Source organism: Myotis nattereri (assembly GCF_964212035.1).
Source record: "Myotis nattereri genome assembly, chromosome: X".
NCBI classification, from domain to species: Eukaryota; Metazoa; Chordata; class Mammalia; order Chiroptera; family Vespertilionidae; genus Myotis; species Myotis nattereri.
Genome location: NC_138078.1, coordinates 140997813 through 141015210, shown reverse-complemented (window position 1 = coordinate 141015210; position 17398 = coordinate 140997813). Strand labels below are relative to the sequence as shown.

The 17398-nt window shown below is 56.3% G+C and overlaps 1 protein-coding gene across 1 annotated transcript in view; it reads right to left on the bottom strand.

Annotated features, from left to right (window-relative positions):
• The window catches only part of ATP2B3 (ATPase plasma membrane Ca2+ transporting 3), a 53771-nt gene that overhangs the window by 9494 nt on the left and 26879 nt on the right, over positions 1–17398 (bottom strand). The window contains exons 16-20 of the mRNA XM_081081448.1: positions 15145–15358; positions 12737–12948; positions 10693–10800; positions 8483–8665; positions 2882–2968 (exon numbers count right to left, since the gene is read on the bottom strand). Coding sequence (XP_080937574.1) covers positions 2882–2968; positions 8483–8665; positions 10693–10800; positions 12737–12948; positions 15145–15358 — 804 coding nt within the window. The remainder of the gene's footprint in view (positions 1–2881; positions 2969–8482; positions 8666–10692; positions 10801–12736; positions 12949–15144; positions 15359–17398) is intronic.

The window sequence follows — 17398 nt, the reverse complement described above, 5'->3', positions numbered from 1 at the left end:
CCCAGGGGCCCGGATGTGTGGAGACACTTGCCCCTGCACATGGGACAAGTGTGGACTGGCTGGGGGGTGGGAAAGGAAGACAGGAACCTTTGCACAAGAATGGGAGTTTCCCTCGGGGAAACCTTTTGACCTGCGACCACCGCTCCTCCTACAATGCTGCCTCTTGCCTAGGCTGGGAGCTCTGTGGTGGCTGGCACCCTGCCTTCCTTCTGGCAAGTTCCAAGAGAGGGCGATGGCCTTGGGTTAACCCCAACTCTGCTAGGCCTTCCCCGAGGAGGGTGCTGGCTTTGGTGATTTCCTGGGGTCCTCGCAGCTCGGATTGGGGGCCGGTTCAGAGTTCCAAACCGATCTGCCACCTGGCGATGGCACAGAGCAGTTTGGGTCGGTGGCTTCCACAAACAGGTGCGTCCCCCGGTGTTGCCTGGTCTTCCAACCAGCATCTCTCTCCACAGTGGGGTCCTTTCTTTCTGAGGTGCTGACACTTAACTGGGGTGAGCCTTTTAGGCTGACCCTTGTGAGTCAGGACATCGGGACCCCCTTGCTGTCACAGGAGGTGCTCAGCTCTCAGCGGGGCCTGCCACCTGCTCCTTCCCCAGAGGCATGTGGTGTGGAAGGGACAGCGGCCCTTCGTCTGGCCACATGACCAGGGGGAGAGGTGGCACTGCTGGGCTCCTGGAAGTGGGAAGATGGGGGTGGGGGTGGGGGATAGGTGGCTGCAGAAGGAAAGAAGGTACTAGGAGCTGAGGAAGAGGAGAGAAGCTGCCCCCCCACCCCCCGCCCCCCCAGGGAGTGAGCCGGAGGAACTCAGAGGGAGCCAAAGCCAGCAGGCCTCGCCAGGAGCACAGAGGGGAGGCCTGGGCTGGCGCACTAGTGGGAAAAGGCCAGCGCTATGGAGAGAGCCTCAGGGGCATGCGCAGTGGGGTCCGTGTTGGCTGCTTTCCTCACAAGGCAACAGACAGGCAGATGGATAGACAGAAAGGGCAGAGAGAGATGGCAAAGGGGCATGTGGAGGAAGTCAAGGGCTGGGGGGGGGGGATGGACAGGTGTACATCAGCGTGTGTCCCTCAGGCAGACCCGCGTCCCCTCGGGTCCCCTTGTTCCCAGGAAGGAAGGTGCTGCCCAGCCGGGGCTTGCTGAGTCTCAGGAGGCCGTGACCACTCCTGTCCTTAACTGTCTGGGTCGAGTGGTGGCTGGGTCCCTCTGGGATGAGGCCACAGCTTTTTAGTTCACCTGTGACATCTGTTGGCCACTAGCTGGGGCCCAGGTGGGTGGCCCAGCGAGTATGAGAGGGGAGATGGACGAGCGTGTGCCTGTGGTTTGGAGAAGGGATGTGTGTGTTTCCAGAGGGGACAAGGTGGCCCGGCGGGGACCGGTACGGCGCACATCCCTTCCTTAAAGGGCAGCGTGGCCTGAAATGACAGCTTTAGCAAGAGGAGGGATGCCCCCCCACTGGGACCTCTCACCAGTTCCTAAAAAAAAATAAAAATAAAAGAAGAAGAAAAGAAAAGGAAAAAGGACAAGACACGACAAAGGAAACAAGGGAAAGAGATGAAATCAAGCAAAAGGAAATCCCAGGGTCCGGTGGGGAAAACGGCGTGGTTAATGGTCCCGTCTGCGGGCAAGTGGTGTGTTCACCGGGGGAGAGCTGCTGGTCTCACTGGAAGGAAAGGAAAGAGGAAGCATCGAACCATCCCGGCAGGGGCTCTGGGCTCATACTCGAAGGTTTACTGTTCGGTTTTGGAAAATCTCCAGTTTGTTACAAGAAGCAGGAGGCTCTGGGTGGGAGCAGGGGGCCCACACCGTTCCCTGGGCTGGCGGGTTCCATGGCCTAGTGGCTCACCCTTTGTCTTTGTGAAAAGATGTGAGTAGTTAGGGGAGTTTCTACCTCTCCAGGCCAGGCCCTGGGTTCTCTGGAAACGTGACGAACATGGCAGAAACACGGACCATATAGAAGGGAGTTGATTTCTCGTTTCTCAAAGGGAGAAGGAGAAAGGGTGGACCAGATCGGGTTAAGACCTGCCCATGCCCAGGCCTGTTTGGAAAGAGTGATGGTACATTGGGAACCGACGGGAATGTAAAGTGCAGGCTGGGGGTGTAAGGAAGGCTCCAGCTCATGGTAGGCCTCAGGCACCTCTAACCCCCGGGTGGGGAGAGCTCAGGGCAGGGCCTACGGGGCAGGTAGCACCCGAGCAGGAGCAGCTGGCCACCGCCAAGCCCATCTAGGAACACGTGGCAGAGGCCCCCTGAAGCTCACATCAGGCCTGGTGCCTTTGGAAACCACCTCAAGGAAAGTTCTGGAAGCTGACACTTTAGTCCCCAATAGGAGGGCTGGATTCTTCCGCTGCCAGTGATGCCCCAAAGGCACCTGCCTTCCCCTCCAGCCCTGGAAGGTGACCCTGAGCCTGCTTGCCTCCCTTTCGCTGCCCCACCGAACACCGACCGAGGTGCCCCCTCCACCCCTGACACCAGACACCACCAGAAGCAGCCCAAATTTATGAAGAACCGTCGGCAAGTGCAGACGAGTTCAAGAAAAGAAAACCAATGACAGAAGGAGCACTAAATGCAAACCAAAAAAACCAAACAAAAGGACAGAAGGTCCAGCAGTGCCATGGATTCAGTACATTTCATAAGAGAATATGGCTTTGGCGAGACACACCATCTGGGCGGGAAGGACTGGACAGGGCAGTAAAGAAAGAACGGAAAAGCCACGGTGAGCGGAGGATGCAAGACTGGAAAAAAGAGAAGGAAGAGTTGGAGAGGCTTTTTCTCCCCCAGAGATGCCATTTATGAGAGAAAAGGGGACTCAAGACTCACTCCCAGCGGCACTGGTGGGATTGGCAGCAGAGAGAATTACGTGAGTAGGGGTAGAAAGATTGGTTACGTCATGGAGCTGGCTGAGGACCGAAGACTGCCGGCGCACGGCACCCTGAAATGAACCGCTTCTCTTGAAGGTACTCACTACCTCCATCTGTGGGAGAGAAAATGAGATAAAGTTTGGCTTGCACTGTTGTCCGGGCTAGCGCACGGGGGTGGGGCTGGGCGAGGACAGGGACCACACTGGGCACATATCGTGACAGCAAAGCCTCATCTAGGTCGCCCAGCTCCCTGGCGGGGCCATGGCCATGGCTGTGGCCCAGGCCGGCCTCTGTGTCATCCACCAAGAGAGGGTTTTGCTGAGCAAATTGATTAGCGCTCAGAAGACTGGGAGGGCGGGTGGTTAACAACCAGGCACACTGCAAACGTTTAGTCATTTGCATTCACATTAAGCTCATGGCAAGCCACTCATCAAATACCTGTGTCTGCAATACTTTGTTATCCTAGGTCAGTGGGTCTCAACCTTTTTTTCCGCCCCAACACACCTGAGGGATATGACACGCTCCTATTAGAAACAAGGCTCCCTGTGGCACCACAGGGGGACAGGAGCCCGTCCCTGGGCCTGTCCTTCGTTTACCCTGCACCTCACCCTGCCAGCCTGCCCTGCCCTGCCGGAAGGTGTGGCCATCATACTTCTTCTACGATCATCCAAGTGATTGAGGGGCACCCAGGGGAAGCCTTGGTGGAAGAATGGATTTAAAAAGAGGCTGGTGTCGCTCAGTGGTTGAGCATCAACCTATGAACCAGGAGCTTCAATTCCTGGTCAGGGCACATGCCTGGGTTGTGGGCTCCATCCCCAGTGTGGGACGTGCAGGAGGCAGGCAATCAATGATTCTCTCTTATCATTGATGTCTCTCTCTCTCTCTCCCTCCCTCTCTGAAATAAAAACATATTAAAAAATGAAAAATAAAAGAGGGGAGGGGCCACAGGAAAGGCAGGAGGGAGAGCAGAGAGCCCGGATTCTGGGGAGCAGACAGGTTTTTGCTTTGTCCCCCACCTTTTAAGCTTCCTAAAAGTCAAAAGGGAAGTGGGTCTTCGGAAAATGAGAACCATATGGGTGAACTTGCTGGGAGTCAAGTGTCTTTGGACTTCCTGACCCGACCTTGGACTGGCATGGGGGCCCAGGGGTGAACAGACCTGGGTGTGGGGCTCCCAGGAACAGCAACTGAGTGGCCACAGTGAATGCCCAGTGTTGTGCAACCATGTGCCTAGATTCTGGGAGGCCAGCCAGGGTGGCACACTTTTGGCCACCTCTTTGGGAATGCCCTCAGTGTGGGGGTGATTGGGGGAATCTTCGGTCTTAGAAGGTGGGTTTGACTTGTGGAAAGTGTTCTGTAGCTCATTGGATGATGTGAACAGCGAAGCAAGTATGCATTTCTGGAGCCTGGAATGCATTGTTGACCTGATGTGGGCCCAACGACCTGCCCCACCCTCAAGCCCCTGCCGTAGCTACAAGGTGGCCACCAGGTTCAGCGGGGTATCTGACAGGTAGGCTTCTCAGAAGAAGGCAGCTTGAGTGATGAGACTCCCCCTACCCCAACCCAAATGAGGACGCCACAGAAAAGACTTATTGTCATGGATCTGGCCGCCGAGACCCCCTTCTGCCCAGCACATCCCACTCTTAAATAGGGGACCCTCAGGACCAAGACAGCCCCGTGAGTAAGGCATGCTGAGCCCCGTGGAGGGCTGGCACACTGCTGGGCGTGCCTCCACACACTGAAGAAAGATGACCCGTGACCCATGCCGTGATGTCGCCGTCCCTTGGGGGGAGGGTGTGTCTCCTCCTTACATTGAGCAGATGCTTCTAAGGCTATGGACGTAGGTCTGTCTCAAGAGGGGACTCTTGCTGTGGCAAAGGTGACAAGGGAAGGGAAAGATGCCTTTCTTGCCTCTGATTTGGCCTCTCCGTGTGGTGTCCAGATGGGATGATGGTATCAGTCAAAATACTGCAAAACTGTCACCCATCCTCCACCCCCGGAAGCCCAATTGCTGCTGAAACTTCTCGCTGGTTCATACAGAATGTGCAATACACCGCGTCATGAGCGCTCCAAGAAGCTCCGTGCTCTGGGTTTCAAGGACTCTCTTTTTATTGTGGTGCATTCATATGTTAGTATGAAATGATGGTGAGCGCAAGTAGCAGGTTAGAAATGCCCCCACTGAGCAACATGAAGAGCTGTGCTGGCCTCCGAAGCCTGGGCAGGGATTTTGTGGTTCACAAAATCCAGAAATCTAGGGCCAAGTACCCAGACAATGTTTCTCTTAGCTTGGGATGTACATACAACCCGGGGGAGCTTTATTTCTGTTTTTGTTTGTTTTTTTTTCAAGCAGGTATTTTGCATCAAAAAGAACATACACTGTTAAAAAGTGAGCTAAAGTAACCAATCGGTTTCGGCATTGTTGAGAAGGGTGGGGAATCTGACGTGACAAGGTCAAGATCTCACAGAGGAATGAGTGGGTCAGGGCACGGAGACTTGGGCCCCAGCAGGCCCACGCTCCCACTGGGTGACCTCGGTTGAGTCCCTTCTCTCTGGGCCCTGTTTCCTCTTGTGTAGAGCAGGGATCTGACCGGCCAGTGTCTACATGGACACTGCCAGTCCCAACAGCCTGGAAGTCCAAGACTGCGACTGCGGGGACCACTCCATAAGCCAGGCAGCAGCGCCTGCCCAGAGCCCACAGGCACACAGGACGCAGACGCGCAGGTGGCCGGGGCTGACCTCCCTTGAGATGCCTCACATCCGGGCAGGGTTGTTGTCTCAGCTGCTAGAAAAGCTAGGCTCAACCTTAGGTTCACTGATGGGCTGACCAGGGCAGGCAAGGTGCTGCTGCACTCCCTCCCACCCCCACCCCTGCCAATGCTCTGCATGATGGACAAGAGCCCGTCAGGGCCAGGCCAGGGTGGGTGGGGCTTACAGCCCAGTGGCCAGAAGGCAATGGGGAGACGTAGACACCTGGCTACAAAGGCTACTCTTGTTCTACCAGGCGCTCTGTGTTCTGCCCGACCTAAGACATTCTTCCTGGGCCACACAGCTTAGGTACTCGGCACAGAGACCTGGCTTCCTACTGCTCCACTGCAGAAGCCCCTCGGACCCCTGGGGAGCCCCTTAAACATGGAGTTCCTTGGTGCCACCTCACCCAGCCCTAAAGCACCCTGAGGTCTGGGGGCAGTCCTGCACGCTGCAGCTTTGGGACGCCCCCTGGGGGAGCGTGCTCCTCACTGACTCCAGCGCCCTGGGCGGGGTGCACAGATGGCTGGCCACGGGAGAAAGAAGAGCCATGAGTATGTGTGCCGAGCATCCGCGAGGGTCCACGGTGGCGGGAGGGAGTGGACTCTGAGAAGGCTTCACAAGGCGGTGGCCTTTGAGTGGGCAGCTGCAGGATGAGGGGGGGATCCCCCGAGGGGACACAGCGGGAGCTGGGGAGGCCTGGAGCCCGGACGGGTGGCCAGCACGGAGGCACAGCGAAGCGGGGGGGGGGGGGGGGGAGCAGAGCGCACATCTGGAAAGGCAGCAGGGGGTCACAGGGGCGCAGGAGGTGTGGGGTGACACCAAGAGGCAGGGGCTCGAAGGCCACTGTCTGGACCCTGGACTTCACCCTTAGGACAAGGGGAAGAGGCTACATGGGTGAAGGTGTGGAGAGTGGCGCTGGAGGGGCCGAGCTGAGCAAGGGCTGGTGGAGCCGGCAGAAGGCTGGGAGCTCGTGGCCACAGTTGAGGCTGGAGCCTGGGGAAGAGAGGAGGGGTGCCTGAGGCGGAGCCCCATGACCCCCCAGGCGCTGTGCAGAGCAGCTGCCGAGCTGTGTGCACCACGAGGTAGCACTGGGCCTGGGGCTTTGGGCACACTGCGTGGAAGAGTCTTTGGGACGAGCCTGTGGCGATGTGTGCCGGGCTGGCGGGCAGACATGGAGAGAGATGTGTCTCAGGTCCTGCCCCAGGCCGAGGGGTCCAAGTTGCCTAAACAGACTCTGGAGAAGGGCTGAGCAGTCCGGGATCCTTCCTTCTGGTGGGACCCCAGGAGGAGAAGCAATCGGAGCCAGGTCAGGGGCAGTGGGGCTGGGGGTCCTGGGCTGGAGGTGGGGGGAGCGGGGAGTGGGGGGAGCAGGAAGCCCAGGAGGGGCGGGAAATGGCTATGCTGAGCCGATGCTGTGTTGCGCGGGGGGGCCGGGGTGGCAGCAGAACTGGGGACTTGCATTCGAGGAGGCCGTGCTGAGCCGATGAACCATGCCGAGGCCCCGGGTGTGCGGGGAGACAAGAAGAGGCTCTGAGATGTCCCTGGGGCTCTGGAGTCACAGGTCAGGAGCTGGGGGGCTGGGAGGAGGTGAGCTGGGGCTGGGAGGTGAGCTGGTGGCCGAACCCAGGGTGGGTGCTGGGAAGCATCTTGGTGAGGGCGCGGCGCTCCGCGGTTCTAGGCTGGACGGAGGAGGCGGTGGTGAGTGAGGGGCACCGGGCACTGGCGGAGACCAGCATCTGTCTGTGTGGCAGGTCGGCAGGGGCTGGATGGAGCTGAATGAATGAACGGGGCTGCGGGTGACTGGAGGGGGCGGAGGGCGGAGGGTCAGGCAGGATCCCTGATCCGCACATGGGGCAGCTCTCACCCGCTCCTCCTTCCTTCCCTATCGTGTCCGACGCCCCCGGGTCCGGGGGATTTTCAACACACGAGGGCCACAGCAGGGTGGACCGATGTCTCAGCGGGAGGCGGGGGTGGCAGGCGGGAGCAGAGAGCGAGGTGGAGAGGGGACAGCAAGCCGCCAGGGACAGCAGGGATGACGGCACTTCCAGAAGGGCGCTGGGAAGAAGCTTCGAAGCAGGAAGGAAGGAGGGACAGCCTGACCCCGAGAGCCGGGAGGATGCCTTGTAGACCTTGACGCGAGCCTCTGGGACGCTGAGGGCAGAGGCTAGGCTGCGATGGGATCACAAGTGAGTGCATGGGAAAACCATGGAGAGACAGCGAGTATGGAACATTCTGGCAAGAAGGCTGGCTGGGAAGAGCTGGGGGCAGAGAGCAGGGCGGTCTCTGGCGGGCGGGCTCTTGTGAAACCTTGGCCAGGGCTCACGGCTGGGCAGTCGTGGTTGTGGGACTTGATAGAGGACAGCAGCCCTGATATTTGTAGAGTGGGGTGACCAGAAAGGACCAACTTGGTGGCCGGAGTCCATGTCCCAAATGACATCGTTCCACGGAATCCCCAACAGAACCCAGTGAATGGTGAGTTTGCCAAGGGCTACTTGAAATGGCATCTGGGTCATCCCCGGAATGTCCCTTCCCTGTGACCTGGGGGCAGTTCCCGCCACATACAGTGAGGCCCAGCAGCTCCTCAGAGCCCCCAGAGACACAGCGACTGGTCACAGCACACACCTGCAGCTGACACCTGTCCTCACTACGGGAAGGCCAGCTGGGCTCTGAGGGAGGTGGCGGGCCACCTCAGTGCCACAACTGCCAGAGGGTATGTGTGTGGATGGCATAGGGACACTAGCCACTGCCCGCATTGATCGTGGCCGCGAGACCCAAGGCTTTGCCTGTCAGTCCCCTGCTCAACACGCCCATTCGCTGCCTGTTGCTTGCTTGCCACCCTCCGGAAGCAGAAAAGCCGAGTGGCCTAGCGCATGGCAGCTTACCTGCGTCTGGATCCGGTTGAGGCCCCGGAACCAGAGGATCTGGCCTCTGCGGAGCTCCCGCTCGGCGTGGTCAATTTCTTCCTCCCCCTCGGCCAGCTCCTCATCAGTCATCTCGTCCTTCCCAGGCCCGTGCCCCGCCTCCTTCAGGCATTTGAGCTGGCTGGTGGGAATCGTGGCGATGACCTGGGGGCCAGAGGCGAGGGACAGCAGGCGGGGGTGGCCATCAGAGCAGGGCCGGGCTTTTCAGGGCGAGAGCTCTGCGGGGCCCAGAAGGGACCCAGGCTGCCCAGCTCCCTCTGACAATGGCTGAGGCAGGTGTCCGTGTATCCCCACACCCAGGACTGGACATCCCTTCCTTGTCCCTGAGGCTTCATGCCTGGGCCACTTGTGCCTGGTGCCAACTCCACACTCCAGAGGGAGAGCCAGCCTCTTTCCTCTGAGGGGCTTGGTTTCCTGTTCATTAAAGAAAGCAGATCCAGCCTGGCTGGTGTGGTTCAGTGGTTGAGCATCGACCTTTGAACCAGGAGGTCACAGTTCGATTCCCAGTCAGGGCACATGTCCGGGTTGCCAGCTCGATCCCCAGTGTGGGGCGTGTGGGAGGCAGCTGATGAGTGATTCTCTCTCATCACTGATGTTTTTATCTCTCTCTCCCTCTCCCTTCCTCTCTGAAATCAATACAAATATATTTTTTTTAAAAAGAGAGAGCAGACCCAGAGCTGGCCCTGGGGGAGCTGGTGTGCATGCCTATGGCTCCTCCTTGTCGTCCCCCAGCCAAGCAGAGGGCCACAGGGGCAGCTGGTGCAACCTTCGCACGTAGTGTGTGAACTAAGGGATCTGCTTTACCAGATGGAACTCTGTCCTCAGCCCTCAGCTCCTGGGAGGGCCCTCTAGGTACCTGCCCTCTAGGTACCTGGCAGCGCTGCCTGAGGAGGAGGCCTTGGTTTGCCTGGGCGCGCGCTCTGCAGGTAGTCTCTACTGACAGTGCTGTCTGAGGGGGGGTTGGGCCCAACATACGACCTTGGCCTCCAGGGGCTGGAGCCTGAGACCGAGGTCAGCCACGTGGGCGCCCCAGGCCTGCAGGACCCACTCCCAGGGAAGTCCCTGCACACCGCGGCCAGGGATGCTTTCCTGGTGGCAGCGCCCGTGCATGTTGGCACATCAGTGCCGGGGCCTGGAAGCTGCGCCTGGTCTCTCCTGCACCCGCCCTGTGTAGACTTGATCTTGGACTTCCAGGCCCTATTGCTGTTGGAGAATAACCTACGCTGTCTAAGCCACCCAGTCTGTGGTATGTGTTGTGGTGGCCTGAGGTGAGTAACACATAGGACAGAGTGGATCCTGGGCTCAGCATCCTACGCAGTGTTCTAGATTCCGGAGAAACGCTTTCAGAGGCCTGGGCGGCCCCTCCCTTTCTTCCTGACTTAATCCTCAGGTACTGTGACACCTACACACACACACACACACACACACACACACACACACGGCTTTGACTGCAACCACAGAGCTTGAGGTGTCAGGGTTTCACTTTCCATCAGCTCAAAGTATTTCCTCATTTCCCTCACATTTTCTCTTGCCCGTGGAGGATTTAGCAGGATGTTGTTTTCAGATAGGTGGGGATTTCCCAAGGCACCCAGTGTTAAGGGATGATTCCTAGGTCCTAGCATGAAAAGGGGAGTGATGGGTGGTTTTGCCAAGGCCCTGTGACATTCCCGCCATGGCCCTTTACCTTCTTTCTGCTGACACTGTCGCTTGTGGCCTTGCCACCTGAGTCGTGGCATGTCCCACGTCTGAGCCCCGCTGTGTAGTGCCGCCAACCTGAATATGCCACCTGCTTTCCCAGGCTTGGGCTCCGAAGCTCTGGAGCAAGGAGCAAGGAGCAGGGGCAGGGGTCCCTGAGCTGCCCACCATTCCCTGGCCTTGTGCCCATCACCAGGGCTGTTGCAGAGCAGATGCGATGGGGGCGGGACTGGGAAAGCTGATAAGACAGGGGGAAGGGGGCGGGACTAGGAAAGCCAATGATTTGGGGGGAGGGGGCGGGACTAGGGAAGCTGATGAGACAGGGGGAAGGGGGCGGGACTAGGAAAGCCAATGAGATGGGGGAGGGGGCGGGACTAGGGAAGCTGATGAGACAAGGGGAAGGGGGCGGGACTAGGAAAGCCAATGAGATGGGGGAAGGGGGCGGGACTAGGGAAGCTGAAAAAACAGAGACTCACCTGGCCCCAGACCAGCTCCCCAATACCAACAAACAGGCACCAGAGCCACTGCTCCGTGGACAGCGGGGAGCAGCTGAAGGGCTTTCCACCAAACTGGACGATGACAATCTGCAGGAGAGGGTGGGAGGGAGGGAGGCGGGTCCAGCCGGCACACCTATTCATACCACCCTCTTCCTCTAGTACTCGAGGTCCATCCCATCCTGCCCTGCGGGCGGCCCCGCCCTGCTCAGAGGCTCAGAGAGGCTGCTGCTTTCCCCAGGCAGGTGGGCTCAGCGGAGAAACCGCATTTCCAGCTTCTGTAAAGTTGATTCTTTAACCCTTTGAGTGCCAGCCAATATCCTAGGAACTATGCTAAAATTGCCAAAGCATTTTTGCTGATTTTACAGCAGTTTAGGGGGAAAAAACTTCATCAAATCGTAGTACCTGTAAAAAAATTAGGCAGATAAATGCCAGTGGTCAATTTCAGAACTACAAACATTCGGCATCATAAGTAATCTGCCCTTAGGCGCCATCTGTCAATAAAGAGTGAACTACCAGCATCTAATAGTGACACTGCAGGAGGAGCGCAATAGCGCTCCCGGCACTTTTGGGGAAAGACAGGAGGAGCGCGATCGCGCTCCTTGGCACTCTAGGGGTTAACATTTACGCTGCGTGCATACGCTGGACACGCTTTGTTCTGGACAGCCCTGGGCACACCAGCGTCACCTCGCCAGGCCTCCTGCTCCCTCATTGCCTTCTCCTTGAGAGAAAGTCTCCACCTAGTGGCGAGCTTTTAAAATACAGACCAACGGGCTCTCACACTTCAGGCCACTGTCCTCCGCCCCATTCACCCAGAGCCAGGTTCCAGACAACCAGGGACAGCCCAGCCCTCCCCCCCAACCCTGAAATCACTCACACTAGCCCGTCCTCAGCCTACTCACCCCACCTCACAGCTCCTCTTTCTTAAAAAAAAATTTTTTAACCTTTATTGTTGCGAGTATTACAGATGTCTCCTCTTCCTCCCTATTGCCCCCCTCCACCCGGTTTTTGTCCAGCCCCAGGCCTTCACCACCCTGTTGTCCATAGACAATGCATATATGCATATAAGTTCTTTGGTTAATCTCTTCCTGCCCCCCTCCCTTTCCTCTGTCGCCCCCCTCTCCCTCAGCCTCCAGACTGGCCCTGGTGGCCCCCGATAGTGGGGCAGACTCCTCCTCTGAGAACTGTGAGGAACAAGTATTCTGGCCTGTGGGCCTCACTATATGTCACATGTTTTATGAATGTACCCTCTGTTCAAATGCTCAGCCCTCCTGGGAAGCGGACTGGCCAGCCTGTGGCAGGCAGAGGCCTGTGTGTCAGCACAAGGGAAACGGCTGTTAGAAATGGCCATGGCTGACCCAGTGGGACCTGTGAGAAGGTCAGGTCTGAGGAGGCCCCTGAGCCCCTCTGGATCCAGCAGGTGGACCCAGGATGAGGCCTGTTTTTATTCTAAAGAAGCCAGGCCAACCCTGGCCGGTTTGGCTCAGTGGATAGAGCGTCTGCCAGTGGACCGAAGGGTCCTGGGTTCAATTCTGGTGAAGGGCACCTTCCAGTCAAGGGCATGTATCGTGGTTGCAAGCTTCTCCCCGGCCCGGACCCTGGTCAGGGCGCATACAGGAGACAACCAATCGATGTATTTCTCTCACATCGATGTTTCTCTCTCTGTCTTTCCCTCTCTCATCCACTCTCTCTAAAAATCAATGGAAAAATATCATCAGGTGAGGATTAAAAAAAAAAGAAAAAAAAGGCCAGGCTGGCCGATGTGGCTCAGTGGTTGAGCATCGACCTATGAACCAGGAAGTCATGGTTTGATTCCCAGTCAGGGCACATGCCCGGGTTGTGGGCTTGATCCCAGTGTGGGGCATGCAGGAGGCAGCCAATCAATGATTCTCTCTCATCATTGAAGTTTCTATCTCTCCCTCTCCTTTCCTCTCTGATATTAATAAAAATATTAAAAAATAGTAGAGAGGCCAGTACCAAGGGGACATGCTCCCCGCCTCTCCCAAGAGTGGGCCTTTCCCCCTACCTGAATGGCGAAGGTGCCCAGGACGATGGTGCAGAAGATGGGGTTGCCAAAGATGCCATGGAAGACGTTGCGCTCGCCATGGATCTTGCGGGCATTGATCTCATTGAAGAGCTGCATCATGACGAAGGTGTTAAAGATGATGGTGTAGTGCTCCGAGGGCGGTGAGTGCAGGGGCGCGTTCCTCCCGCTGTCGATGTCGAAGAAAAGCTCCCCTGTAAGCCAAGGGCCACGTGAGGGGAGCAGGGCCCTGAGCCAGGCACAGCCCTAACCCCTTGGCGAGACAGCCAAGGTCAGCAGCAGGACCTGGGCGGGGGTGAGGGACTGGCACCAAAACCTGAAACCCGAGGGCAGAAATGAAGAAATTAAGACAGGCCGGCTGGCATGGCTCAGTGGTTGAGCATGGACCTATGAACCAGGAGGTCACGGTTCAGTTCCGGGTCAGGGCACATGCCTGGATTGTGGGCTCGATGCCCAGTGTGGGCATGCAGGAGGCAGCCAATCAATGACTTTCTCATCATTGATGTTTCTATCTCTCTCCCTCCCTTCCTTTCTCTGGGATCAATAAAAATATATATATTTTTAAGAAGTTAAGCCCTAGCTGGTTTGGCTCAGTGGATAAAGCGTAGGCCTGTGGACTGAAGAGTCCCAAGTTCGATTCCAGTCAAGGGCACATTGCCTGGGTTGCAGGATCAACCCCCAGTAGAGGGAGTTCAGGAGGCAGCTGATCAATGATTCTCTCTCATCGTTGATGACTCTATCTCTCTCTCTCTCCCTTCCTCTTTGAAATCAATAAAAATATATTTTTTAAAAGGAAAACAAAGAAACTAAGACAGAGCTCTGGCACATCTTTTCTCATTTGCCTGCTGGGTTGAGTTGGGGGTGGGCTGGGAAGGACTCGGGGGGCTGCGGGGTGGAGGGCAGCCCAGCCCTCCTCCACCCTGCCCTGCCCTAGGACAAGGCAGCCAGGCTAGGCCCTTGGGCAGGCCAGGGGGCTTCTGCTCCCAAGAAATCATAGAAAAGCTCCACAGAGGGTCCCCAGATACTGATATTTGGGGGCCCCCACTGTGACTCCTGCACACTGAGCTTTGATTCTGCTCCAAGGAATATGTGCTGAAAACCTCACTTCACCAGGCGCTGGAGTGCTGTGATGGGGACCCAGGCCACCCACAATCCAGGGTTGCAGATACATGGGGAGCACCCCGACATAAGGGAGAGAGGCCACACACACACACACAAACCAGCAAACCCACCCCCGATATAATGAAAGGAATCTGCCCTAGCCGGTTTGGCTCAGTGATTAGAGCGATGGCCTGCAGACTGAAGGGTCATGGATTCAATTCTGGTCAAGGGCACGTACCTCTGTTGCTGGCTCAATCCCAGGTCCTGGTCAGGGCGCATGCGTGAGGCAACCAATCAATGGGTGTCTCTCACATGGAAGTTTCTCTCTCTGTCTCTCCCCCTTCCCTTCCACTCTCTCTAAAAATCAATGGGAAAATATCCTCGGGTGAGGATTAAAAATAATAATAATGAGTCTGCTCCACAGAGCCTACCCGACACAGAAGAAACTCAGAGGTGGACTGGACAGCAGGCACTGGCACCAGGATTCCCAGGAGCAGCCAGTGTGCCAGAGGGCTCCATGCCCTCCATGTCTGGGCTGCAGGCAGAGCCAATGGCTGGGGACCCTGTGATTGTCGCCCTGAGCACCCTCTGCCCAGCCTCTCCCCGTCAGTTCTTCCCTCTACTGTCCACACTCCTGTCTCTGCCTCTCTCCCCTCCCCTGCCCTTGCCCCCTTCTTGCTTTCTGACTCCCTCCTCCCCCTTCTTCTCCTCCTTCTCTTTTACCCCTCTCCCTCCTCTCCTTCCCCCTTCACTCCCCCTTCTGCTCTCCCTCCTCCTCCCTACCCTTTTTCTCCTTCCTCCTTCTTCCCCTCTTCTCCCTTCCTCTTCTCCACCCCCCTTCTCTCCCCTCCAGCCTCCCTTCTTTTCGTCCCCTCCTCTATCTCCCTTTCCTTCTCCTACCCCCTTCCTCCCTTCCCCTCTCCCTCTTCCTCTCCCCTTTCTCTCCTGGTCCTCCTCCTCTCACAACTTCCGGGAGAGCACTTTGGTCATTGTCTCCTGGAGAAGTAAACAGTCATGGGGTGAGTGGACAGATGGGTGAGTAACCTGGTCTGGGTGTATGCTGAGACATGCCACCCGCTCTATGGAGCATTGGACAGTTTCTCAGCGGCTCAGGGGCCTGTGACACCTGGGTGGGGCATACGCAGAGAGGGGCAGCAGGGAGGTGAGGGCCAAGGGGTGGGTCCTCACCGGAAATCGGGTCCCCAGGTGCTCATCTGTGCCTTCCACCCCCAGACAGGGCAGGAGCCCAAAGATCCAGTAGCAGCACAGTGTGCCCAGGACCAACCTACCCACGAACAGCAGCGTGAAGATGATGGTGAGCTGGTAGACCGCATGGCCCAGAATGTTCTTCATCATGGTTCGGGAGATCAGGGGCTTGTCCCGGCCATATGGCTTCCGCAGCAACAGCGACTCGGTGGGCGGCTCTGTTGCCAGGGCCAGAGAGGCAAATGTGTCCATAATCAAGTTCACCCACAACATCTGCACGGCTTTGAGAGGAGAGTCCTGTGGAGAAGAGGCAGTCGCCCCAATGTGGTGCTGGAAACCCTACAGGCCCACAGCTCCTGGGAAGAAACTGAGTTCAGGGGCAATATCACTGGAATTTCATTCAAGCAAAAGTGCAACAAATTCGACCTTCCTATAAAACTGGGGTCCTCAAACTTTTTAAACAGGGGGCCAGTTCACTGTCCCTCAGACCGTTGGAGGGCCGGACTATAGTTTAAAAAAAAACTATGAACAAATTCCTATGCACACTGCACATACCTTATTTTGAAGTAAAAAAAACAAAACGGGAACAAATACAATATTTGTATTTGCATGTGGCCCACGGGCCGTAGTTTGAGGACCCCTGCTATAAAACATGACATTGCCAAAACCGGTTTGGCTCAGTGGAAAGAGCGTCAGCCTGCGGACTGAGAGGTCCCGGGTTCGATTCCGGTCAAGGGCATGTACCTGGGTTGTGGGCACATCCCCGGTGGGGGATGTGCAAGAGGCAGCTGATCGATATTTCTCTCTCATCGATGTTTCTAACTCTCTCTATCTCTCTCCCTTCCTCTCTGTGAAAAATCAATAAAATATATTTTAAAAAAAAACAACAAAAAACCAAAACGTGACATCTCCATCCCTGTTTCCCTTTTAAAAAAACATATATTTTTTATTGACTTCAGAGAGGAAGGGAGAGGGAGAGAGAGAGATAGAAACATAAATAATGAGAGAGCATCATTGATCGTCTGCCTCTTGCACGCCGCACACCGGGGACCGAGCCCACAACCCGGGCATGTGCCCTGATGGGGAATCGAACTGTAACCTCCTGGTTCGTAGGTCAACGCTCGAACACTTGAGTCATGTTGGCTGAGCTCCATACCTATGTTTTCTAAGAATAGTTGAGAGTTTTCACTGGGCTGATTCCTGCTCTTAAAATGTTGCCAGTCTCCTCTTCTTACCTGGTGGCAGTGATCTAGAAGGCGTGGCCCAAATTATTAGCAGGAGGCTGGCAGTTGCCCAGCCTGTGAAAGAGCCTGACTAATGGTGGCCTCCCGGTCCCCCACACCCGAGGAGCAGGAAGAGGCAGAAACTCTGCACGGGCCTTCCTTCTCCTCCTCGTCTCTGAGTTGTTGGTTAAAAATAAGACCCACAGAAGCTAGACACCAGGAACCACATACTGTATGATTGTGTTCTCATGAAACTTCCAAAACTGACAGATCTGAGGAGACAGAAAGCAGATGAAAAGCAGATGAAGAGGAATGAGGGAGTGGTTGCTTAGCAGGCACGGGGGTGATGAAAACGTTCTGGAATGAGACAGTGGTGATGATTGCATGACATTGTGAATGCACTAACAACCACGGAATTGTACACTTTTAAATGGTTAAAATGGCGATTACAGTGCAGTTTGTTATGTGAATTTTATCTCAGTAAAAAAACCTCTGGTCCTGGCTGGTTTGGCTCAGTGGTTGGAGGGTTAGACTGCAGACTGAAGGGTTGCAGGTTTGATTCCTGGTCAAGGGCATGTACCTTGGTTGCAGGTTCCCCAGCCCCAGTCAGGGTGCATGTAGGAGGCAGCTAATTGATGTGTGTCTGTCATTTTTGATGTTTCTCTCTCTCTCTCACTCTCTCTCTCTCCCTCTCTCCCTCTTCCCTCCCTCCCTTCCTCTCCCTCCTCCCTCTCTTCCTTTCTCTTCAGAAATCAATGGGGGGAAAAATCCTCGGGTGAAGATTAAAAAAACACACAAAACCACCCGGCCAGCATGGCTCAGTGGTTGAACATCGACCTATGAACCAGGAGGTCAGGGCACATGCCCGGGTTGTGAGTTTGATCCCCAGTGTGGGGCGTGCAGAAGGTAGCTGATCAATGATGCTCTCTCATCATTGATGTCTCTCTCTCTCTCTCTCTCTCTCCTCTCTCTCTCTCCTCCCTTCCTCTCTGAAATCAATAAACGTATATATTAAAAACAAACAAACACAAAACCTCTGAAAGTGCGACAAGTTCTGGAGACTCACTAATGGAAAGAAGTGGACTATTGATAAAGGTGAAGAGGCTCCTTCAAA